Consider the following 27,254-nt stretch of genomic DNA (forward strand, 5'->3'; position numbering starts at 1 on the left):
TGTGAAGCCATCTCTGAAGAATATCATCCCTGGACTAAGTCTGATACCAAACACATTTAGGAGCATCCAAATTCCCAAAACGCAGCAGCAGCTTCATTTTCACACGTACAAAAATCATTCTGAGCAAATGGTCCCTTCCTGAAGTTAGTTCGAAGGAGCTGGATGACAGGCATCTACTTTTTTTTTTCCATCTTAATTCAAAAACTGTACCCAAACAATGTCACAACAGCTTTACTGGATGCTACCCTCAATCAATCGTTAGAACAAACTACATTACCTCTGAACCCTACACAGACAACAAAATGCATCAGATGACCTGCTAGCTCTCATCCATCTCCAGTGTCTTTGTTCTCAGAATACAGAAACAGAACTGTGTGCTGTGTTTCATCTGAATGTGTATCTGAATGTGAATGATGTACAGATCTTTTTAAAGCAAGAGAGAAATGCCAATAGTGAAAAAGATCTTGCCAAAGTTTAAACACTCCAACCTGAGTTTTGCTATCCCCAGTCTCAGACCTGCCGCTCCTTCCTACAGAGTCAGAGGCTATGCAGCAAGCCTTAAGGAAGCACTAATCAGGCATCCAATCCAAAGAAAACATTTATGTGATATCTTTCCTATCACTAACAACAATTTAGTCACGTTCCTAAACTGCAAAGTTGTATTTTTTGTGGGCAGTCACGTCAAGCACAATTTTCTAACAGATACATTTTCTACAGAACCAAAATCTGCAGCATTAAAAGGTCTGCATGGGCCCGATAACCCTATGTATTTAAAACTGTTCTAGCTAACGTGATTGCAAGAACATTCTCGAATAACTGTGATTTATTCAATACTTGAAGAATTAGCTCTTTTTCAAAGACTGCAATCACACAGTCTTTAACAGATGTGCCCATTTCAACAATGATGTCAAAGGAAGGGAACTTTGTTACATAATTGTTTAAAATCTCACAGGAAAAGAAGGTTGTTGTAAAGGATATTTATATGTTTACTACCTGAACTGAAAAATAGAAAAAAGTTTTACCTGAAATGAATTTCAAAGGGATCATATATGTAAGTCTTGATTCTTGGTGTGTTACTTAAGATTTATACCACAGTAATTCTAATGAACGTACTGCAATCAAAGCTTAAAATGGTGATCTTCAAATAATTAATACTCAAATAATGTTGGTATAGAACAATGCACACCTACACCATCTGATAGAGATGGCATTTAATATTTTAAAAATTAAACGTATCTGAAATACTTAGAAAATTTTTTTATTTACCAAGAAGGATGCTAATAATAACTTCATTAATTTTTGTTCACAGGCAATGATGAGATAAAAAAAATTAGTCTTGCTGCTTTGTTCTTTATAATCTCCAAGAGAACTCAAATATAGTTTTTGAGATAAAGTCGAACTGTTAGTTATATTAACAAGTATTCGTACGATTTCTCATCTTCATATTCAGTCACAAATATGATGTGAAATATGTCAAATGTTTCAGATAAAAATATACTAGACATTTTACTGCCAATATCACCGTAAAGGCTTTGCCTTTGAATTCCTAGAGGTGCTTCTAACAAAGGAGTATTTTTTCCCTGAGTAAATAGCTTGATTCAACATGATTTCAACATGATTTCTAAATCATCAGAGATATAACATGACTTTTTTTCTCCACCAAAATGCTTTAATGAATGCTAATTAATTACTACATGAATCAAGAAAAACAGTATGACAGCCAGGAACAGAGCTGGCCAGGAAAAAGAAAACCACTCTTCTCCCCTAGCAAACAGCTCTTCTGTGCTATCTCAGATTTAGCAAGCAGTTGCCTAATTATTTACTGTCACAGTCAGAGACACGGTCTGCAGACAGAATTTGAAGACATACAAATATCCTGGTTTCAACTGTTAAAGCAACAAGGTACTTGGTATTGCACCGTCTTCAAGATCCACAGCCTACTTTGGCCGCAGAAACAGGTAAAAAAGTCACTTTTCAACATTTTAAAAGGACTGTTTTTTTCTTCCTAAATCAAACTGCCTGAACGTCTTAATGATGAGGCATCATACGATCACAAGCCTTCCAAGACAGGCAATGAATTTTGTACAGCTGACTCTGCTAGTTACAGTACTCAACAGCTGGGGCATAGATAATTTGGCACCCTGATAATGCCCTAGATGAATACAAGAGCATTCTGCAGACTGTAGAAAGGGGGAAAAAGGAACTATTAGCATTAAAATTATGGATTGGAGCTCATCTTAGAAATATAAAGTCAACGTGGTTTGCATTTGATTAAGACCATTACTAAAGGCAGTGTTTACAAAACGGAGAAATTCAGAGAAAGGGCACTCCCTCTTCAAAGCCTATATTGTAGCAATTCTTTTCTGATTAGATCAGCTCCCATAGCAAGTCATCAGAACAACAATCGCTGTAGTGAAATCATACTACTGGGACTCGGATGGGAAATCATGACCGGCTTGGAAACACATTTTAAAAAATAATGTGTTTTCCAGGTTTCCAATACATCTTAATTAAAACAAGTCCGAATCTTTACCTTTGCTCCCCATGGCTGGATAAATTATACCTTGAGCAGCAAAACACAGCATACCAATATACTGAATATGGTGCTAAAAACTACGACAGGAGAAACTGGATCCTTCCGAATAATTTTGGGATTTGGCTGTCACTGAAAATAGCATGTGAATGGACCTGATGTTACCCCCACAGTACAATATACTCAAATATTTCCAGAATGTCATTTATTTCTAATGGAGATGGGATTTAGTTTTAGGAGTTTATTCTAATTGAAATCCCTTTGTCTCTCAACACTTAAAAACCAAATCTGTCAGTCCTTTTCCTGATAAAACTCTCACTGAAATAAGGAAAACTAGGCCTAATATTTTTCCCAGGTTCTTAAACAAGTAGACAAACTGGTATGAGAATGAATCTTATTAAACCTGACTCTAGCAGCAAATCAAAGGTAATCTAAAGCAGAGTAGCAGTGCTACAGATCAGAATCAGAACAGAAAACCAAGTTTACTTTGTAAATAAAGAAAACACTGAGAAAACAGTCTACTTGCTTTTTGCAAAAGTCAATTCAGCTACATATGAAGTAATTGAGGACTTTAAGAAATAGGAGAGAATGGAATAAAGACGTGCTTTTGAAGATGATCGATTATAAACCATATTTACTTCTCAACTAAAATGCACTAATGCATTTCAGTACAGAAATAGTGCACATGCTCCATAGCTGCATTGACACAATGGGCAACAGACACAAAGGAGTCATTAGTCAACACTGTTAATGACACATGAAATTGCAAGTGACACAGGTATAAAGTAGACTCGGACCTCGGAAGTTCTCAAGTCAAAATAACCATATGTAGAGAGCTTATTTTTCCAAATATTACCACTAACAACCTGGATTAAATAAAATCAGTTATCTGTATCTTCAAATCAAGCTGTCTTAAATTATGCCACTCCCACTCCCATCAGTGGAAACCATTTAACCAAAATCTTCAGAACTGACTGGATACACACAGCTGAAAATTTTCAGATATAAAATATAACCCATCACTTCCCCAAACATTACAAAAGGGCTCAGCACTGAAAATGTCAGCATATGCTGTGACATGCTGTAAAAACTATTTCTGGGATGAAGATTCGATCCGAACAGTTAACTCTATCCCTTTTTCACTTGAACTAAAATCAGACCCTTAACACTTTTGATAAGGATTTTCGGATTTAGTATTAGCAAATGTGCTGAAAAACAGAGTAATGAATCATGTCTCCCAAAACCATCTCTTCCACCCCGATTAATTTAAGCAAGCAACGTAATTTACATTTCCAGCAAGATAAATTTAGATGTACGCATCTCTGTTATGCATAAACGCCTTTTTCCTGTATTTTTCTGTATTTGATGAAAAAATCTCAGGTGCTACACGAAAGAACATTTTTTGCCCGACCACCAAAAGGAAAAAAAAAGATAAAAATAAACCGAAGGTTTAAATACGAACGCGCATCGAGACTTAAATCACCGCGTCCGCGTTTCACTGGGAAACGACACTTTAAACACGGGGAGTGCGTTTCGCCCGCTGGTGAGGGGGAGACGGAGGGTTTTATTTAGGGCAGAAGCCGCCGCGTCCGCCCCCCCCCCCCGGGCCGGCGCTGCACAGGGCCGGCGCCCATCGGCCTCCCGTCGGGGCGGCGGCGGGGACGGGCTCACCTGGCCCCCCCGCCAGCGCCGGAGCCGCCCGTGTCCGCAGCCGCCACGCCCGGCGGGGCCAGCGGCAACCCGGACGGCCGCGGCGAGGGCTGCCCTACCTTTGTATCTCTCCAAGACATCCTCGTAGGCTTGCAGGTACTCCTGCTCCTCGGCGTAGAAGTACGCGCCGGGGGAGAGGTAGCCAGCCATGGCCGGGGGTAGCCCTGCCCGCTGCCCTGCGCGGCTCCGGGCGGCTCGGGGACGGCACCAGAAAAAAACCAACGGCCAGCGAGAGGGAGGGAAGGAGGGAGGGAGGGAGGGAGGGAGGGAGGGAGGGAGGGACGGCGGGGGGAGGGCGCTGCCAGCCGGCCGAGGAAACGCCCCCACCGGCCGCTGGGGTGTCGGTAGCCGCCCCTCGGAGCGCGCAGGGGGGCGGCCCCAGCCCGGCGGCGGCCGCCGCCTCCCCGCCGCAGCCCCCCGGCTCCAGCCCCATCGCCGAGGCACTGCCTGCGGGGCCGCCGAGCTCTGCCACCGCGGATCGAGCCCTGAACCGCCCCCCCCCGCCGTGTTTCTGCCCCGACCTCCCCCCGGGAGGAGGAGGAGGAGGGTGGCGGCCGCCGGGGCGGGGACGCGGCGCCCGCCGGCGCAGATGGGGCGGGCGGGGGCGCCGTCGCCCTGCGGCGCTGGCGCGGAGGGGCTGCGGCACGGCCGTCACCGCCGGGGGCTCGCGGGCAGAGACCCCGCGGGCAGCCCCCGGCACCCGGTCGGTGGGACGGGGCCCTCCGCTACCCCGGCGGCGGGGCGGGGCCGGCGCGGCCTCGGCGCCGCCGCAGGTGTCACAGCGGCCCCCGGCCGCCTCCCCACCGCGCCTGCGCCCCACCGACCGCCCCCCGGCCCGCCCCCGAGCGGAGCCCCCTGCCCCGGCCCGGCCCGGCGGGGCGCGGCGCCGGGCCCCCGCAGCCTGCCCCCGGGGAGCGGCGGCGCAGCCCCGGGACGCGCCGGCTCCGCAAGCCGCCCCCCCTTGGGCGCGCTCAGTGGCTGGCGAGAGCCCAGCGCCGCGGAGACCCTCTGCCACCGCGTCCTCCGCCGCCCCCGGCAGCGCCATTAGGATGCGTTACGCCGGGAAATGGTGTCCCTGGAGGGGACCCGCGGAGGCGCACACGGGGGGGGCGGGGATGAACAGCAGTGTCCCCGGGGAGCACCCAGGACCGCCGCATCTTTCTGCAATTGACTTACAGGCGGTTTCCAGCTTTCACCGGGGAGCAGCAGACCTCCGCCCTGTTTTCGACATCATTTATCGCCAGGCCGCGGACCAGCGCCCGCCCGCGCCTACGGCACATCGGGCGGCTCCATCCCGGTCCCCGGCTCCCCCCCGAGCGCAGCCCCGGCCCCACACGGACAAAGGCGGGCGGCTCGCCCCGCGCCCCGGCCGCCTCCGCCGCGGCCTCCCCCCGCGCTGCGGCCGGCCCAGCGCCGCTCCCACCCGGGGCGGCGGGATGCTCCGGAACGCCGGCACCGGCCCACACGGGTAACGCCGCTCCTGCGGCCCCGCGCCGCGAATGCGTTTTCGCATGAAAGTTTAACGGGAGCACCTGCGCGTGTTTGGGCTGGCGTTCCCACACGCGTCGGTTTACCCAGGCGGCCAGCGCGGCCCGAGAGCTTAGTCACCGCCCGGCGGGGCCGCGGTCGGAGAGGCGAGGGCCGGAGGGTCCCTGTGCCCCCTCACCCACCCGCCCGCTCCCCATCGCCCCCCCGGGGCCGCGCCTTACCGGCGATGCGCAGCACGGCCCGCTCGGCGGGGTCCAGCACGGAGCCGCCCTGGATCTTCCGCTTGGACCGCTCGTGTTTGGGCAGGTTCCAGGGCAGCGTGTCCCCCGGCGCCGGCGACACCGTCCCCGACCTCTGGCTGAATTCCTCCTCGTCGGAGAAATCGGCGGAGGACGACATGGAGCATCGGTAGGACGCGTTGCCGGAGCTCTGCACGGGGAGACAGACAGACAGGGATGGAGGGTGTGTAGGTAGCGGCTCGGGATGTGGGGCCGCCGGGAGCACCCGCGAGTACCCGCCCCGCGTGGCGTGGAAGAGCATCCCACGGGAAAAGGAAGGCAGGGGAGAGGGACGTCGCCGCTCACCATTGCCGTGAATTTAGCGGGGGGAAAGAGGGGTGCGTGTACGGAGCGCCGACGGTGATCCTCCAAAAGACAGCCGGCCTTCAGGGGGAATGCATTTGGAGGGGTGCAGGGGGGAGCCGTGGCCTGCGGCTGGGCAACCAGCTCGCAAATGAGCCTCCCCCTTCCCCAACAATAAATCCAGTAGCAGCAACAACAACCAAAAAAAAAAAAAACAACCTTCCGGGCTACAAATCGATAGCGTTTGGCTCCCCCGCCAGGACGAGGAAAAGATTTGCTATCGCCGAGCGGCTGGTGAAATCGTTCATGTAAATCCGTCTGTGGGAAGGACCCACGCCCGCGGGCAGCCCACGCGGGGCGACGGGCTCCGTGTCACCGCCCCGGCGAGCCCCTCCGCCTGCCGGGCTCTCGGGGAGGCAGGCAGGGAGGAAAATAGGATTTCTCAGAGCAGCCCCTTTGGGTAGCCGGGCACGACAGGTCACGATTTGCTAAGACGGTTTCGGCAAACAAATGGCTGATCTCGGCATACGGACCGTATCCACGTTCAGACTTCCCAGCTACCCAAAAATAAGAAAGCGTCCAGAAACGTAAATAAGCACTGATGCACTGCAGGGATGGGGCTGCTGCTATTTCTAGCTTCCCTGTTTAGGGTGAAGTGGGAAACGGAGATGTCTGAACAGTAACATTTCGACACCGTGTTGAGAATTTAGGATACAGGGTTATACACGGGTTGTCAGGACACCGTGTGGGGCAGGATGCCGTTGCTCGTCCTCTGTGTTTGCCGGTTGGAGACACCTGTGGTTTCTTCAGGGCACCCGACTAGAAAACGATGGGCTTGATTTGTGATTTCATGTGGGAGCTACTGTGACGGTCTTTCCAAAGTATAACCCGATGCTGGTTCAGGTATGATGTTAATTTTTGGGGGTATGCTATTCTCAATTTGGAGAGGTGCAGTACACTTCGTTATGCAGCCAGCCCTCATTCAGCCCATGTAGATTCCAGATTTTTTGATACTAAAACAGCTATTATTTTAGGCTTGTCTTGTAGCACTTGGTGGGTTTGGGTTGTTTTCTTTTTGTGGTGGGTGGTTTTGGGGGTTTTTTAGGAGATTGAAATGTACCTTTACTTACAGAAGAAATTTGTACTGTGACTGTGATCTGATAGAATTTATTGTTGCTGTGTGAACTTTTTAACTGTCAGTTCTCATGGGGTGGACAAGTGAATGTTATTATTACATTGCAGGGTATTTTACCCATTTTAAAACTCAAAACCTGCATAATCCTGAGTAACAACGTGATGCACTCTTTGCTAATGCATAAAACTACCAATAATATACAGTTGAATAATCCACTAAATAAGAGGGTATCTTTTATTAGTGGTTGCTCCTCCCAATCTCCTTTGCTCCTCCCAATCTCCTTCACTTCTGTCACAATCCTCTTTTCTCCTTCTAAATTACTTCATGGTGAAGTTCAAAAGAGGAAAGAGGAAGGGAATGAATACATAAAACCAATTAACTGAATTTTTGTTTATTGTGATGTGGAGAGAGCAAGAGGTAAGTGTGGAAAAACAGAAACATGAGATGTCTGATCCCAGCTCTGATTGCCTTAGTAATTGGTTCTAGTGCTGGGAATATTTTGCTGCCAGTTTATGTAATAAGCTAAAACTCTCTGTAGCATCTCATAAAGCAGGATGGTCAGACAGGTGTCTTCCTGATGGCAGCTGGAAGTGCACAGCTTGCTGCAGGGTATAGAAGGCACTTTGCTGTACCAGGTGAGGCTAACAGGGCTCCTGATGTGCTTAGTTCAGGATGAGGTTTCTTGTGGTCTGTCCTTAGCTCCAGATTCTACCATCAAAGATAAAGTATTCCCTTTAATCCCAGCTCAGAACATCCTGCTTCAGGCCTGTATCTTCCATTAGCTGCTGAGCAACCCTTGGTCTCTTTGGATAACACAGATCCATGGAGACAGATTTTGCCTTTCAATTTCTTCACTTTCTTTGTTTCTAGTTTATAATATGAAGATTAGAAAGAGCCCAGACACAGTGTTGTGATGGTGCTATAGTGATAGTTTGTTAGTATTTATGTAGCACCTTGGAGTATGCAGGGATAAAGTACAATAGCAGTTGTTATTGAAACTTTGAAGAAAGATCTCTCTAATTTATCTTTGAAAGTACACTATAATTTTTATCCAGTAGGATTTTCTTTTCTCAAAAGAGGCCTTAATAACCCATTCTTATTTTTCATAGCAACTCTTCCTAGAGTTCATCCTACCCTTAGAATCCAAAAGCATTGTTGAGTGATGGTTCCATATACACCACTGAACATATGCGCCACGCTCTTATTGAGATGTCAGTTTTAGGGAAAAGGAGACTGTACTCCTGGTCAGCTGTGCTACAGTACTGGAATATAAACTATGTGAGAAGACCCCATGCCCATATTTTTGAGGAATCAAACTGAACAGACAGTGGTAGAGCAGTCTTTGGCATCTATGTGTATTACAACCAGCTGTCCTCTTTTACGTTGTCCTTCTACCTTATTTAATGTATGCATTAACAAAATGAATGAACAAAACCCACTTCAGCTTACTAACTTCAGGAATCATATTGTCTCATTTTCAGAACAAGGTAGGAAGCATGGAAAGGAATTTTTCAGAACAGCAAAATCTGGCAAACTCACATCTGAGAAAAGCCAACTTCTAAATTAGTCTACTGTTTTATTCAGCGTGGAGATACTTCTGAGTAATGTGTACACAGAGCTATTGAGCACATAATTATTTTTAAGAATCTTGACTTTGCTATTCTAAAGACTGAACTGAACAACTGATTTTCTTGGGTAAATTAATAGCTTTGATAAGAAGTCTGTAATTATTCCCCTTTTGCACAGCCACTGTTCACAACATGCTTACTACTCATCCCACTGGATTGTTTCTTTTTAGTAACTATATTTTCCATGCCATAGCCGTAACTCCCAAATAAGCATTCCATGATTACAGCAACATATTAATTGGTTTAAAAAATGCAAAATAACATGGAACATCTGTAATATCCTGAAAAGGGTTCCTGGCCAATTAGGAAGAATTAGAAGAAAAATCTGTTATATCCTGTTAAAATATTTAAGGCATTTCTGTTATTTTTCTATAAAGCACATTGCTGTATGCAAGTGAAAAACATAACTGTTAATACTACACAACAATTTTTTGCGTTTCATGAGTGAAATGTCTTTTATATCCACTAAAATATTGATTAGAAACATCCTTACTTAGCCTACTCTGGGATTTAGGCTGTGGGTCAGGCCTTGACCCTTCTTAGCTTGAAGGCCTGTAAGGTCACAGCCCAGATGCTATAGCTGCTTATTCTATGCCTCCGATTAGGCATTCCTTCTGCTCATTAGCCTAAAGACTTATCTGTAGCCTCTATTGTTGATCAGCAGGAACTGTTGAATTTGCATAGTAGCTATGCATAGAACAGCTTGTGCACTGAACCCTGTTGGTCATACATAAACAAATCTAAGCGGAGTTTTGTCTGCCTGCATTCAAAGTACAGGATTAAACTTAATGCATCATTTCACCGTCAGTACCACAGGGGGGTGCAAACTGCTCACAGAGTCCTCACCATCATGTCTTGGGAGGCAAAGTGCTCAGGACAAGGATTTAGGAGAGCAAAATTCATTTCTGCCAGTGTCTAGGGTTTTCTCTGTAATCAGGTGATTTGCAGCAGCCGCCTGAGAGTCAGGCTTGCTACTGTGCTATAAAAGCGAGCTGGCTTCCAGTAATGGGTATGATTTCAAAGAAGTATTTTGTATTCTTCTTGTAAGAGGGATTTGGCCAAGTACCAAGGCATTATTTCCTTTGAGGAGGGAAAGAAGGACTGTTTGTCATAGGTGAGGCACTGCAGAAGATCAGGTGGAAATTAGGTGGAAGACAGTGTAGCTGGAAAACAGTATGAGGTAACACACAACACCTATATATCAGATAAGCCACCCCTTAAATAGGATCTGATACCCTGAAGAACACCAGTAGGTTTTGCACTGTCATTCCTAGAGGCAGAAGCATTAGCAGAGGTCAGGTTTTAAACTTGGTCAAGCAATCCAGCTGGCAGAAGCTGCCAAGAGGCTGATACTGAATTATCATCATATTGCAAAAATTCCCTTAATTTATGATACATCAGAGATTGTGCTGGCAAACTGAATTCTAACCAATATCCTGTACTTCCACATCCTATCTTTGAGATGATTTTCCACTGCAATGAGTCTTTTCATGCTGGGTTTTGGGAAGTACAGGTCAACACTGGCTGAAATTGAATTTTCAGTTTAGTTATGAGTTACTTATATTTCACTTATACTAAATTATCTCAGAATTCCTGGAAGACATTTCCTTTTCTTTCATTATGTTCATTGTAGGCAATGGATAAATAGAAACAGAAATTGTTTGAATCGTGGTTTTACTGAGTGTGTTTCAACAAAATTCCTCCCAATTCAGAATAATTTAGAATATCAGTTGAATGTAACAGGCTAATTTTGTCCTTTAGCATCCCAGATTGAATGATATTAAAGTGGATCAACTTTTAAAGTAAAATAACTTAATAAATTTAAGACAAAATCTGGGGCAACTGAATGTTCCAATTAGTAAATATTTACCACGTTAACCAGATTAGATAAGGCAATGTGGAATACAAAACATACAATGTATGTAATCAGGCTATGCAGTTCCCTTGAGTCTGCATGTTGTCAGAAATTATCAAAATTCAAAACAGACACACAAATTAAAGTACAAACAAGGGCAATGTAAAAACAACTATGCTAAGCTTAAAAAAAAAAATCCACCAGTAGAGACACAGCCATATTAAAATAATATTTTTTTCTAGTTGTGTGTGTGCCACTCATTAAAGAGAACGTTCATACTTGAAAGTGCCTACATTATCAGGATATGCAAACATAACTACAGAGTTTCTGGGTTTGTATTTAATGTTCTAAAGCAATAAGCAGCAAGCTAGAAAGTAAATACACTAAATCTGAAACTTCTGAGCATCAAGGGTCTGACCATGTTAAAATACCTTTGCAAACAGGTAGGCTTTTCAAACATCAAGGCAGTGCAATACGGTCTTGTAACATCAAACTGTTTACTGGATATCCATCTACTTATACATCTAAAACTGATGTGATCCAATCCTGTGGTTTTGGTAGAAATTAAGTAGTCAGAAAAAAATGGTCACCCAGGATGATGCAGCATCTCATTATTCAGGGATATAAGACACCCCCAAACCTCCTGAAATTGGTTCTCAGTCATCCTTTCATAACAGCAGAGAGCACTCGTTTCTTTTGAACCATAAAAGAAATGAAGTAGCTGTTTGCCTTTTCCTTATTGTCTTAAGAAGCTTGAAACCCAGGTTCAAAGCCTCATCTCCCAGCAGCCAGCCCAGAGTCTATTCTGCAATGACCTCGTCATTGTAGAAATCATACAGGGTAAAAAACAAAAAAAACCCCAAACAAACAAAAACACCAACCAAAAACTCCAGAGTTCAAGATTTCTTGGTGTGGAATGAAAAAGAGGAAGAGGGAGTGTAGCACTTTGCATCAGAGCACACAGAGCTCCCTCGGGGCAGAAGGAAGTGCTCGGTTCTGATTCCTGCTCCAGTGACTGCTTATACATTCTGCTTTACGTGTAATTGGCTAAAATATTGAAGTGGTCCCTGGATGAGACATGTGCAATGGAGGCAGCAGAAACCACGGTGCAATTCTGCAGAAATACACCAAATTTCAAGTACTTAATGGTCTGAAGTCATAGCATCTTTTAGTAGCAAACAAAATGAATCAGTGAATATTACACTCCAACAAGTAGAGTTACTGTTTCATTTATTTATTGGTGATCCCTTTCAAGAGCAGAAAGTTGAGAGATGCTCCACATTTGTAACTCCCTGTTAACTGTGTGATGAGCTGGGGAATCAGATACTGTCAGGATACTCTCCACAAATCTCAGCAACTTCCACCAAATAAGATAGTCATCATAAGAGAAAAACAAGGTGTATAAAATATGTTTCTGGAATATAAGGAAAACCTGCTTGGTTTTTTTCCTTTTGCAAATATTGAAAAGCAAGGCCTACTTCATTCAGTGTAACCAAGACCTATATAGAAGTGGGGCCAAAGAGCATTTGGTTTAAACTAGCTACATTGCGTCAAAGCCATCGATTCTTTTGAAGAGCTGCTTAGTAAAACTCTGCTAACAAAAATGTGGATTCTTTTTGAATGTCACTTGAAAATGAATAGTATCATCAACACGACAGCCTTGATATGTTACATATTTAATGTATTCCTTTATTCCTCACCTATTTCCTCTAGTTTTTCAATATGAAGTACAAGATTTAATCTTGAAATATCTTACCTACATTATAGAAGCCAACAGAAAGGCACTGAAGGTTTTGCAGATGGCAAGATAATATTTTGAGCTCTAAGTATCTGGGAACCTACAGCATGAGGAATAGGGATTTTTCTTGAGTTTTATACTAAAACCATTAGCTAGGTAAGTGCTACTTCCATTATAATTATCATTATCTTGTTTCAAAATTAATGCTTCGTAGATATTAATACATAAAATGTCAGGATTTCCTGGTCGCAAAATCGTGAATTATTTCTGTAAAAGAAATGCATAGACCTTAGATGACTGCTGCATATAACTTGCAAAAAAACTTCCCATTAGCTAAAAATAAATTTTGTATTAATTTTTAATTGCAGCTATCTTGCATCCATTCAGATCCCCCCTAGTCTGCCAGACACAAAAGAGAATAAAGTGACAGAACTAAGGTTTGAGGAAGGCACACAGAGTTTTATCTGCTTACTGTGCCTGCAAGGCCAACCATGTAACAAAGGAAGTCTAGAAGAAGAAATCATTTAGCCTCAATTACTTTCCTCAGCCTTCTAAACTTCTCACTGTAGATTTATTATATTATATATGTTTAAATAGCAAATCAAATTATTCCTGCCATAAAAGATATATCAGAGTATGAAAACACTCTGAACAGCAAAGAGCAAATTAAAGTTCTAAGTAACTTTTGAATCTCTGATGGACACAGATTGTTTTCAAGAAAAAAATAAAAGGAGGCCTTAGAAGAATGTTTTAAAATGACATAATGAAAATCCAAAACAGTGGTATTGATATTCTGATTTTAGTAACAACTAACATTCCTGACAGGTAAGTTTCCCTCCTTATAGAATTAAACATTCATTTGTTCTTTTTAAACTGTTTCAATCTCATGTTTTAAAACCAAGTTTCAAGACTTGATCCAGCAATTAATCAGCATTTAACTATTTGAAAATACAGGTTCTTATATTAACAGTAGTACTAGTTTCATGTAATTAAGTTATTAGGTTGTTTTCTCCAATAAAATCAATTTTAAGTTGCCTTATCTTATGTTGGGTTTGAAATATTCCCTGCCCAAGGTTGAATTTTCTTGAAAGGCTGAGTGAGAAGCCTGAGAGCAAGATGATGACATTATCCAGTAGCTATGTGTCAACACTAAAAAACCATCCCAGTGATCTTTTTGAATACTCTAGGCTTTGGTATGTATATTTCAAATATTAATATCCTTTAAGCTAGATAGATGCTTTTTGCCATCTTTGTTAAAAATCTGTCTACATTTGTCAGGTCTTTGAGATACGAATATCATCTGCTATCCCTGGCATCAGGGAGTATAAAGTAAAGCTTTTAAATTTTGGGTTTGATCACACTGCTCTGATGAGAAAGCTGCTCCAGAACCTACCACTTTCTTGATTACAAGTAATCTTCCTCTAGTTGCTGCCTGAAACTTATTCCTGGTCTTTTGTTTTTTTCCAACAACAGTGTACATTTCCTTAAATACTTTTTTTTGCTTCCCTGATGTGTTCATAGACTGCCCTGTACCTCCTCTCAGCTTTTTTTTTCCTTTGCTGAGCAAGTCAACTTCTTTTAATCTCTGCTCATCTACTAGTAGTCCTTCTTTGCAAAGTTAAGTAGTTTGATTTCCTAGGGCCCAGGTGATTACTGATGTAATTTTACCAGACTTTTTTTTTTTTTTTAATAAGGCCGTGTTTGAATTTATCAACTAAAATGTCTCCAATGTCTCAACTAAAATCTCTTCAGATTGGCACCCACTAAACAAAGCCTCTCAAGACTCTCAGGGGTCTTACAGCTGCCGGACCCGGACCAATACCCCACCATCACAGACCAACCAAGCAAATTCCACCCTCACAGCTCTTACCTCCGCTTTCAGGACACCTACCATCCCTGATGAAGAACTGAGCAGGATCCTTCCAGCTTGGAGATATGGAGGCAACACTAATCTTTCCATCTAATAGTTACCTGCTGCGGCTGCAGGCTGATGGCAACGCAGGCAAGAGGCATGGAGAGCAGGGGAGGGCAGGCACCAGACCTAACAGGCAGGAGACCATTTCTTTTATGCTCTCTGTGACTCACTCAGCTGTGCTTAGCCAGCAAGAGGAAGAAGCTGTATGATCTGAATGCAGAGGACAAACACCGGAACCGGCACGCTGGAGGAAAGGGCTGGAGAAATAAGCGGTGACTGACAGCCTGAGGAACTAACACAGAGACCAGCAGAGTCTGGGAGCTGCAGCTGAAAAGCATTCAAGGGAACAGAAGTCTTCATGGATACAGACTAGAGGAAAAACGGACCTCTATGGTAACAGCTGGGACTAGTAACCATCAATGCTGCAGAGAGTGGATCAGGGGAGAGCTAAGAATCTGACATGCTGGCATGAAACCAGTATTGGCTCAGCAAAAGGCTTCAAACAAGGTACTCTGAGGAACAAGGAAGGGAGGAACTGCGTGTGAGGAGAAGGTCTCCAAGAAGAGAGGCAAGAGCCAAGGAAGGTATGCATGGAATATGTAGCCAGAGGCTACAGGGAGACACAGAAATCAAAGAGACTGGTTGAACAAGTGCCTTAGGGCAATGAGATGACTGACCAGGTGAGCCTGGGAAGGGCTGTGCAGGGGTGTGACACAGAGGAGTGATACAAGGACTGACAAACTGAGAGGAGAAGGGCTGAGATCAGCAGAAGAGTGAGGACTGGGCAGTGAGGAAGGGGCCAGTGGTGGGGCAGAGGCAGATGAGGAGCAGGCTGGAAGAGACAGGGCAGAAAGAGCCACGCTTGGGAAAAATGAGCACCAGAAAGCAGATCCCCCTAAGGAGCCTGGTAGGAAAAGAAAATTTGACCCCAACTCCTGCTATTAGCAAATATCTAAGAGTTCCTCTAGAAAAAATTACCTCTTCCCCTGTATTACTGATTCATATGGAGTAATACAAATATCATCAGTCTCTCACTGAAACTCAATAGCAGAATTTTCTATGCTGTAGTGCAGGTGTCAAAACCTGCTGATGAGCCACACAACAGAGGTTTGTTTTTAAGTTTACTTTTTTTAACAGTAGGAAGTTAAACACAAAGTTCTTATTAAAATACTTCTCATAAAGTTGCGAAGTCGAGCACTAAAATGTTACCAAATCCCTGATTCAAGGTTCACCATGCAGTTCAGCCTGTTCATTTGTACATCATGATGTAGTCATAATGATGTGATCGTATACTATTATATCCCCAGTGTCTTGCTTTTATTTAGTGCAAGTGATGCGTGATATTCACTCCATAAACAGTTGTTCAGTATTTTGTCATCCTCTGCTCAATGGGCAGCCCCAGAACTTAACACCAGCATTTGAATAGCATGAAGTTAGTTAAGAAGAAATTATTATTTCATAGACTGTTTTGTGGTGCTCATCACTGCAGTAGTACCTGACTGCTTCACAAATACTAATGATCTTTCCCATTACACAGGATGTAAACTAAAACCAGGAGGTCACTTTTGTTACCTAGGTCAAACTGAGATGCCAGGGACTTGATTTTTAAGAGTTATTAGAATTACATATCAGTAATACTCAGACCACAGCACACACAGACTTCAGTGGTGATAGCAGCTTGAGAACTTTTATAAACCAAACTACATGCTTTAAGTCAGGCATTTAGAAAACGGAAGATAAAAAATGTTTTAAGCCAGTTGTTCAGCACGTTCACAGTGACCTTGTGCCCACCCTTCAGTCTCCAAGGCAGCACTAACTCTCTTCCTCTCCTCTTTTATTCATTTACACACTTTACAACTTCTGCATCAGAACACCTACACATAAGAGTCATCCTAAGAGCACTTCCATCCTACAGTGAATACAAAGTACATCCTGTGAAAAAACAGAATGCCATCATACAAATAAAGTCCATATGACAACGCAGATGCATAATGGACTGAATTAAAGCTACATGTATAAGCTTAATTCGAGCACTTCCTAACGTTTGAATACTTGCCTTTGCCAAGCTATTCTTTTAACATAATACCCATGTGTAGTGTTATATATAAATAGAAATGGATAAGGGAGTCCCTTGCTATATAAAGACGTACTACTCTGTGCCACAGTAGGATGTTACACAATAGAACTCTGAAGAATGACTCCTGTAGCAGTGAAGGAAAAGGAAACATCTGCATTTAGACTCTATAATTACTGTGCAACAACTACTAGTCATTTTAAGTTGTGCAAACAACACCATCAGAGCTGATCAATAATTTTTTTCTAACCTTCCTTCAGTTACTGTACAAAATTTACTGTTTATGATCACGTACATGAAACAGTTTTTTGTACAGTTAAGACTGCTTAGCACATTTTAGCAGCTTAGGTTTATATTACTACCTCTCAAGGAAGGACACTGAGATTTTGAAAAGAAAAATTGTGAACAGTTTAGCATTTAATTTCTCAGTGAGGTTATGCTGCATGTATGTAATACAATTTTATAAATGAACACAAAATCCCAGTTAATACAAATCATGGCAAAATAAGTGTTAAAAAAGCTATTAGACATTTTTCAAGTCAGAGATTTATGGCTCTATTTCTTTGTTACAACAGTTGAAGAATATTTTATCTCGTTCACTTCTAATTTAGCAGCAAGTTAGCTCCAGCACCAAGGACCAAGGATGCATTTTCACCCTCTTTCAACACTTTAGATTAAACAGGGCCAGGGTGGTTTAAGTTCTCATCCCATTTTCAGTAAATAAGCATTTGCCATGGGAATGAAAATTAATACAAAATTAAAATTGTATGAAATCAGCTTACCTATCAACACAAAACCTGTTATATTAGAGGGCTTTGCCTGCAGGTGTAGGATGATTTGAAACTGTGTATAGAAAAATAACATAGATTTGATACTATTGTCAGCCACACAAGTGTAAATCTAATTACACTCTGAACAAGTATGATCTGCCACCACAGGGCACAGTTAATTCAATGACCTTAAGTCTCCAGATAAGAGCTAGCAGTGAAGTCAGTTAAGGTGCTCTAAATGTGAATTTGTACTGTTATTGCTATGCTTGTTTCTGTGTATTTTTACATACATGTGTCATCAGTAATTACCAGCACTATTGTAATTAACTGTTTCTTTTGCAGTATGCCCGACAGCTGTAACAACTCATCCATAGAAAAAAAAGTACTGGAAAGACAACTCAACAATAATTTTAAATCTTAGATTGAATTCTTAACGTGTTACCATTGTGTTTTAACACAAAGTACTTTTAAAGTTGTAAAGACATCCTTGGCCTAGTGAAACTCATGGCAATATACCTTTAAGAAATCCCTTCAAAAATCTAAACTGCCTAGGAGCTGGGCAAAAGGAGTGGAAGAAACAGGCAATTGCTGCAGTGCAATAGATGAGCTGCAGGGTGGAGAGGGAAAAGCAGCCAAGAGGAAATCAGGAGCAGGCAGCAAGGGAGGAGGTCACAAAAGCTAGAACAGCAGGAAAATGAAGTCTTGGTGTAAAACTGTTTATGAACAGTTTAATAGTCAGAAGTTATTTGCTATAAGAAAAGCAATAAAACACAACAGTCCAAGAAAGAGATGTAAACATTCTCTTGGTAGTCATGTGTATGTTCTGAAAGAGAAGAGGTACCTTTGAAGTCAACCTAATGGCTACTGAAGGCTTCCTCTTTATTTCAGAGATGACTGGATTTAGCATTTAGACATATTTGCAAAGATTCTACACATCTAAAATAGGTTTCTTGAGGTATTTTTAAAAATGTTTAAGATGACTAGATGCTTAAATCTTGTTAAAAACTTTACGAATCGGTCACCTAATAAATTCTCAGGTGCTTCTCAAAATCCTTTTGCTCATTATTCAATTATTCGCATTCTCAAAATCCTTATCCTCATTAATATCCTTTAGGTCTTAAAACAAAAAATGCAGTCCTTGTTTCCCTTTTTATATTCATTCACGTGGGCCCTGCATTTCTTCATTGTGACTGTGCTCAAATCATCCTGAGAGGACACGCACATGTGTTTATGCGCTCATCCATGCAGAGTCTGGTAACTCACAGATTTATGTTTCAAGAACATTAATGTAACATTAATAAAAAGCTGAAGGTGAACGATGATATGATAATATTGTCATATTTGCTTCTAAATGTGATTCACAGGAGACACAATCCAACACAAACAGGTGTCTCCAAAAGAAAGAAGGTGTGAATGCAATCTATATATTAAATAACTAATACTTGGAATTAACCAAGTCTTGTGCAGGATGATGAGTAATTTTTGTGTGTCATCTATATTAGGTCATTCGAATAGCGCATAAAGTACATCATGGTATTGGAAAACTAGTAAATAACACTCGAGTAAGAATAAATGGAAACTAAAACAAAATGGCAATTATTTAATGAGACATTATTAAAACCTCTAAAAAGCACTGTAGAACAACTTAATTCCTATGAAGAATTTAATCTCAAGTAAGCCAAGTGTCAACTAATACGTAGATGACTTCTGTAAATGATTTGGTATCAGATGTTTAAAGAAACCTTGTGTTTTTCTTACGGAACTGTAATACTTTTTTTCCTCACAGAACTGTAATACTGTTTTTCTAATAAGTTTTAAGGCTTAAACACATAAAACCAAAAACCACAATAGCTGAATGAGACCATGGATGGGACAGCTTATGGTTTTAAATGCATTAGAAACTGATTAACTTTGCTTTCAAGCTTTCATCATCAGAATCTTTACAGTGCAAGCTTCAGTTAAGTCATAGGAGTAGTCTCAATGGCAGCAGTGCTTCTGAGATCATTACTTGTCATCAGTTTATTCCTTGTAGGTTACTTCAGAGATAGATTTTTTTTTTTAACAGTATTCTGTAGATAATCACCTCAATGTATGCTATGGCTACAGTGCTGGGGCAAAATAGACCAGTGAGTATGAATGTGTAAAGTACAAGGCTTTTGAGTAGAAACAGAGATTTCACATCTGAAAGTGAAGGAACCAAATTTATTTATGCCCCAATCTCTGTAGTTTCATCTCCACATGTCTTACAGTGATCCTGTTATGACAAACTCAAGTGCAAATTTTGGTACTACATCTCATGATCTTAATCCTTAGTGGCTGCATGAGTCAGGCAATTTAGGAGCCCTTCAAACTGTTTAACAATGGAGATGTCAAAAGATGCTGCTTTGACAGCATCTCTTTTCAACTATGTATTTAGACACACAGCTGAAATTAGAATATGGCAGAACTGTATGTCTAGGTGACCCCGCAGCTCAGGAGCCAGACATGTTACACAAACTCAGGGCCAACTTCTGGTTCCAGGCCAGCACAGGAAAAAAACCTATTAATAATTTGCAGAGTTTTATACTTTTGTTTCAGAACAGACACCTATTTAAAAATATAGATAATATTTGCAAAATGCTTGTAATAAAACCCCCAGTTTAAAATTTGCCTTGGAGAAGTATTGCTGGACAGCAGCAAGCTCACAACAGGACACTTCTGCGCATCCTTCCACACCTTTAGAAAATTTAACTACCCATACAGAATCAGCTACCTTGAAAGGAGTAGTATGTAACACTCCTTTGACTTCCATGAAGTCATGCTAATTTAAAGAACATGGTCCTGTTTCTTCTCAAAAGAGTTCTCCACTGTGTTCAAAAATTCAAAGCACACTTCAGTAATAGGTATCTGTACTCTCCTCAGTGTGAACTTGATGTAAAACTGTCACCTATAGAGAACATCAGCACAAATAATACAGCCCCCAAGAGGGTGACCTACAGGACACAAGATACAACACCATGCCATAGAAGGGGTAAGCTACGCATCATTGCACCATGTTGATGTTGTACTGCATTAAGATGAATAAAATAAAGTGAAAATAGCGATGATCTCTGTCTGGTAAGGATTGGTATTAGGATGAAATGTATTTAATGTCTTCATTAATGACCTGGAAAGTATAAAAATCTAATGTAGTTTTCAGAGAAAATGAATATTCTATTTCTGGTAACATCTTCTCATGTAGATTTTCAAGAGGAGCAATTATTGTCTTCAGTGGGATTACTCCCATATACACAATTACACCTATCTTAGTTCTGACAAGATCAAGGACAATACTAGAAAGATCTCGGATTGCTACGCAGGAAGTGAGAAATAAGCCAAGCACAGTGAGATAATTATAGCTGTGGCTAGAAAACTGCAAAACAAGATTTAGACACGACAAAACACACCAAATACAAAATTGTCTAAATTAGCAGGAATCAGAAAGCCGAAGCGTCTAAATATCCAACAAAACTTCTAATGAAATACCTGAAAAGTCTTTTAAGCATGTATCTTAATACAGCAACAAAACAGGCTAATGTATTTTAGGACTGATTACACAAAAAATTCTTGGAGCAAAGAAAAATCTTTCCATAAGGCTGTTTTCTAGTTACTTTGAAAATAACATTTTGTCTTGTGAGAAAACAGGGACAAAAAACACAAGTAGGAAAAAAACAATAAAAATTATCAGAAGGAGAACTGCTTTATGAGGACAAATTCTGTCTTCTAGTGAGCAAACATCATATGTAATTTTTTGTCAAGTGATGACTAAGCATGGTATGGCCATAGCTGCCTACAAATACCTATATAGTGTAAACGTCAAGACAACAATAGGTTATTTATTTGAAGTCGTTCAAGTGGGCAGAGGTAGGAATAACAGGAAAAAATAATGGAAAAAAATTATGCAGACTAACAAGAGCATTTCTGGCAAGGAACTGTACAGAGATAAAGGCCAAATATCTCATCTTGTTGAGACTAAGTGGAATGAAGTCGTGACAAACTGCAGGACAGACAACATTGTGACTGCACAGAACTTCACAATGCTGCAGTGATTTGTCATGGCATGAACTTTACCCTGTCACTGTGGCGTTAATAATACATTCAGAATAACTTAAAACGTCCATGAGAAATTAAATTGGTGACTTATGTTTTCTGGATTGTAGTCTAATAAAGATAATGATTATTCTTTTTTGTAGAAACATGAGTTCATCAAAGCTGTAGAAAAAACTATCAAAAGAACCGTATATCATTGCATAAAAGATATACTGCAAAAGAAATTTCAAGATAGTGACATAATGGTGACAGCACTAAGAGAAGTTTTCTCTAAATCTGGGATTTATTAGTGTTTCAGTGGTAGGTCTTGTCAGACACAGCACAGACCCATGAGATGACAGGAAAATGAAGCTATATAGTAACACTGCACATTCTCTATTCTTACACTTTTTCTTCTTTGCTGGTCCTGAAGTTCCTAATGTGTTACTGTCTTTGGGGAAAAGCAGGGCTTTCTTATCTGCACTAATCCATTCCTCAAAGCCTGTTGTGCTGCTTACATAATTTCTGCCATTTTAGCTCTTTAATTCAGCACCACTGATGCTCTTTTTCCCTTGTTTGTAATCAGCAGCAGTTGGTAACAGCCTCAGCGATTACAGGCAGACTTACCCTCAGCATAGGCCTACCATGGAAAAAATTAAGAACAATCAAACAAAAAAGAGAATTGAAAAAAACAGGCATGCAATGGAAAATAATAGAGGAGATGATGGAAGAGATCAAGGAAGGACAACAAAGTGGAGAAAGGACCAGAAGCAAGTAATGAACAGAGGAGAGCCTGGTGAGAGGCTGGAGACCTAGTAAGAATACGAGTGTTAGATAGAGTGGTCTAAAGAGCAAGATAGGATGGGACTGAAAGGGAGATGGTTGAGAAGAAAGGAAGATCAGATCCTTTAAGACAACCAGAAGACAAATCCAGCAGATCACATTAAACCACAGAAACAGCAGCAGAGTAAATAAATAATAAGTAGAAGCATGAAAGAACAGAGGAGACTGGGGAGTAGTGAAGTGAAAGCAGAGAAATGAAATGTATCAGCTAAAAGGTAAAAATTCCGGCAGGTGTTGGTACCTCTGGCTTTCTGTTCTTTGCACAAGTTTCTTGCTCTCTCAGACAGTGTACTTCCACTAGGGAATCCACTTTCTCAAACCAACTTCAGAGCTCACTGATAATTCTTGGTGCTCAGTTAACACAAATCTAGGAAGATTTAGTTAGGTTGGAGTAACCTCAAGATAATTTTTTTGGGGGTATGCTCAGTAGTTACCTTTTTAATAATACTGGCTTAATAGAAGTAGTTCAAGTCCCTTAACACTGGCACAGATAGGATAGTCAACGCATGCATCAAAGCAATGAGATCTCATTAAACAGATAAATGCATTATGTCTGCAGGAAGTATCTTCACATGCATTCACATTGGGAACTGTCTAAGTGTTCAATGAATTGTCATATTTCCTCACTAAAAGTAAGTTAGCAATATTAAAAGAGCTATGTGTAGATCAAGCTGAGGAGCAAACAGTGTTAAAATTTGATACAAGTTTTGTTGAGCAGAAAGATTGTACATACTGTATAAAGCAGAAGAGACCTCAAAATTGTATCTAGTAATGAGATTTAATATAAATTTGGTTCAGTACATAGAATCTCTGATAAATCTGAGTGAGGAATTTCAATAACACACACATGTGCTCTAAAAGCCTGTTAAGTTAATATCACTATAAAATTATCAAATAAAATATCTTACTTGAATATTTACTGTAGACTGAACATTAAATAAAAATCAAAATTCAAAAACTCCAGAACTGGCTTTTTTTTTTTTTTTTTAGAGTTACGTGTCAATATTAAATATAGTCTAACAAACTTATATCTAGATTCACTGAACATGACAACTGAAAAGGTTATTAAATTAAGGAACAAAATATGGATGGCCCCAAAACTAGAATTATATTACATGCCTCTATAATATACTTCAAGTGCTATTTACCCCTAAAGGTAGAATACTTACAGGTTTTCGAGTTGGGGTAACTTGAACAGAATGATAAAATTCTGGTTGAACTCGGCTGCTTTTCTTGATTTTTCTTTTTCTTACAGAAGTTTCCTGCTCACTTAGGTGATGAGCTTCCACTATAGGTTGTGTTTCCTCTAGGCGAGGTGCTACACGTCTTCTAGCATGGCGAGGACTTGATCTAAAGCCCTATAACAGAAAAAGCAATCGTTGTGTTTGACATCTCCCAGAATGGAGCCATGTAACAACAGAAAAATCATACAGGATCTTAACAATGACTTGAGGTACAAGCATGCTCATCTTAAATTAATATAATGTTCATATATACTGCATGTAACAATAAAGAGATGTTGCCAAGTACTGTTAATATCACATTTGGTTTATATTTCTCAGTTATATGTATTACTGACCCAGCTAGTCGCAGTAACTCCTGCTGGTTTTCCTTATAAGCTCACACTTTTAGTTATTTATAACTAAACAGTTCTAATTTTAAATTTATAATTAAAATTTTCCAGGTTAATTCTTGGCCTCATGAGAAATTGTTTTAGGAAGCATGAGCTGAAAAGGTGCATTTTTTCCTGAGAATGAAAGTGAAGAGAAATTGGTAGCTGGCAACACTTAATTATGACTAACAGTTCTCGTTAAGGGTTCTGATGCTGCTAGATCTGGAGAGAGACCTTACTGCTTGGAATAAAATGATTAAGACAAAGTGCTGTCTTTTGCTACCATCTGAGAAATACTTGTATATTTGGCCAAATTAATAAACTCAGGAAAAGCTACCTTTCACAAATGCTTTTTAAAGGCTTGCTGGGAAAACCTATGAGCATCATCCAGAAGGTCTCATAGCCTTACAGAATTTCATTCCTTTAATGGCAACATGTATAATGCTAGCTCTGTATTGCTACCTGCAGAGCATTTACAATGAGCATTCTCTCATTTCACTGCATCCCCTCATGAGCCTGCCATGTGTCATTTGTACTGAATACAATGTTGGTGGATATTAAACTTGGCCGGGTCATAAATAAGAGTGTCATTCACATAGTCTCATCAGCTTTCAGAGTAAGTGAGCCAAATCTATGACCTTGGTGACAGTTTGCAATTTAAGGACTACATACCCTTTCAAAACCAAGAATAGATGCAACAATTCCTAATTTTCTACCTTCTTTTTTCTTCTAGTAAAATAACTCCACTGAAGTCCTTATGTGACAAAACCAGCACTCAGAAATAGCTGGCCCGTATAAAGAATCAAACTTCTTCAAGGTGAGATTTTAGCTAAAATGGCAGAAATCTATGCTATGAATCTAAATATCCTGAGTTCCTGCCAGCTGAAAACTAGTGGGAGCAATACATTTCCATATAAATCTGCTGTTCTTTTTTCCCCCCTTCCCTTAGCTTTTGGTTTTGTTTTTTTTTCCTGTTTTGTTTTGCTTTTTCGTTGTGGCTGTTGTAATTATGAAATCAGTATAGAAAAGTTATGCTAAAATGTTATGTTGGTAAATTGAAGCAATCAAAAGTCATATATATGACTCTGTGCAAATTGGTTTTATTCCAGTATTCATGATACTGCAAGGGAAGAGAGCTGCAGTCTGTTCGGGGCACTCAGCTATTTTCATTATTTAAAAGCATGCACCATTAATATATACTCCTAAATAGCCAAAACACACAAACATATATTTACATACACATGCTAGTAATTGCTACAGATACACATTGCATGCAACAGATGATGTGAAAAGGTTTAAGTGCCAGAGTGAAGTATCAGGTGAAGCAACTTCCAGATAGCAACCTTCTACTCCTGGACACTGAAGAGGTGGGACGGGAATAGAGAGCAACTCTACTTAGTCCATCTGGGAGGTTCATATGTGGTGCATCAGGGCTGTATATATACACATATGATGGAAAGATACAGCCAAAATTTCCTGAACCCTTTTTCACAATCCCTCCTATTCTACTGAAGTAATAGAGTCATTTAGACTACAGATAGGGCCAGACTTTGACTCCCTGTATCTCAGTGGAAACAGGACCTTGTCCGTATCCAGCAACGCAAGCAGCATAACGGAAGCCACTGCAGCCAGCAGACCTGTGCAGATTTAGGAAGAGCTCTATACATTCAAAGATGTAAATCTGTGAGATAATCTGCCACACTGCTGCAGTGGGAAAACTTACTGCCCCATTTTCTGTGAAATAGCTAACAGATACTTAAAACTTATCATTCAGTGTGTACTACAACTATTCAGGATGACAGGAAAAAATACAACACAGGGAGCCTACTATAGAGCTTACTTCTCATGGAAATCTTTTACAAAAAAAAGTAGTGTGCATCAGGGATTATTCCATAGTAAAAGAAAATATTCCTTAAGAGACCAAAATACCCAGCAAATCTATTCTGAATTCTGAAATGAGAAGAGATTTTCTAAATGTTAAATGCATTATGATTCATTTACAGACGATGGTCACTGGCCAAAGCCTCATTATATACCCTGCGCTGTACCTGCTTCCTCACCACACTCGCACCTCCATGAGTTGGATAAAACTCTTTGGAAAAGTATGTTTATGTAACAAAAGAATTTGGTAGAAGCTAAGCAGCTCTAAAAGTGCTTAGAAATGCACGCCAGATAGGGATTTAAGTATGTGGGTCTGTCTCACTGAGTGACTTCACCTCAAAATACTTCAAGGTTCACTGATTATTATGTTTCAATATTAAAAAGTCACTTGTGACTTCCCAAAAAGTCTGTTTATAGACAGTGCTGCTCCTTTGTATTTTATATATTTTTCTCTTTTGTTGTTTATTACTACCAAGCAAATGAGATCTTTATCTCTTTAAGAGCTCATCTGCTTCTGTTTGCTGAAGCTTACTCTTCACTTGAAGTCATAATCTGCCTACAATATCACAAATGGTTGCTCTGGGGAGGATTATAATGCGATAAAGGCAGAGGATCATGATTTCGGGTGGAAAACTAATTCCATATCAACAGTGATAATGTTACAAGGGCAGAGTCCTCAGACCAAAACCTGAAATGCTTACTCATTCCTGCAGTGAGACTATGCCAGAGCAAAAACCCAATTCTGGAAAATTTCAAAATTTGGTAACCAAAAATGAAGACAATAGTCAAAAGTGATGTAATGTATGGGAGCTGTTGCTCTTGTACCCAGTGCAAAACTAGAATGGCCAGTAATTTCTTCTCAACAGTGAAATAAACAGACGCTTGTCATGACATCTGTGTTATTTATCCTTTAGTTGAACCCAAAATTGAGAACTTACCATATTAATACAGTAATCAAAATTTAAAGTGTGAAGATAACACAAATATTTGTTTGGCAAAGACAGCACTATTTTAGATGTTAAGACAGCACTCACAGAAGAGCAGAAAAGTATTACAAAATATTCAGGGACACACAGCACATCACCCGAGACCAAATCACTGAGAAAACACTTGCGATTTTAGAATCATGCAGGCACTACAGTGAGGTTGCTCTAACACCATTAAGCAATTTGTAGTTTCCAGTATCATGTGAATGCTGTGTCACTGGACAGTGACAAACCTTTTCTTGTTCCTTGCACTGAGAGGGAGTTGCTCATTCCTAGAACCTACTGCCTGACTCATTTTTATGCCTGTAAAATTCTGAAACAAGACAAACCAAACAAGATTTCAAATACATATTTTTAGAAAATCTGTCTTCCAAATACTAAAATAACTGCACACAGATTTACACTACAAAGTATTCTTCCATAAAGAAACAACTCAGATGACCACCAGAACCATTTTT

At 40.9% G+C, this 27,254-nt stretch overlaps 1 protein-coding gene and 1 long non-coding RNA gene across 7 annotated transcripts in view; one reads left to right on the plus strand and one right to left on the minus strand.

The window, feature by feature from the left end:
- DST (dystonin) overlaps positions 1-27,254 on the minus strand; it is a 310,970-nt gene that overhangs the window by 271,287 nt on the left and 12,429 nt on the right. For 3 of the 6 annotated variants that reach the window (XM_074895774.1, XM_074895777.1, XM_074895776.1), the window contains exons 3-4: positions 23,487-23,675; positions 5,953-6,160 (exon numbers count right to left, since the gene is read on the minus strand). In XM_074895774.1, coding sequence (XP_074751875.1) covers positions 5,953-6,160; positions 23,487-23,675 — 397 coding nt within the window. Of the gene's footprint in view, positions 1-4,302; positions 4,435-5,952; positions 6,161-23,486; positions 23,676-27,254 lie in introns of those variants that run through there. The other 3 variants (XM_074895781.1, XM_074895780.1, XM_074895779.1) reach the window with 1 other exon arrangement.
- On the plus strand, positions 14,268-26,231 carry LOC141955990 (uncharacterized). The gene is made up of 4 exons (XR_012632810.1): positions 14,268-15,167; positions 23,573-23,770; positions 24,663-24,746; positions 25,933-26,231. It is a non-coding gene; the product is annotated as an uncharacterized LOC141955990 (long non-coding RNA).

This window comes from Athene noctua, chromosome 1 (genome assembly GCF_965140245.1).
Source record: "Athene noctua chromosome 1, bAthNoc1.hap1.1, whole genome shotgun sequence".
Taxonomy (NCBI): domain Eukaryota; kingdom Metazoa; phylum Chordata; class Aves; order Strigiformes; family Strigidae; genus Athene; species Athene noctua.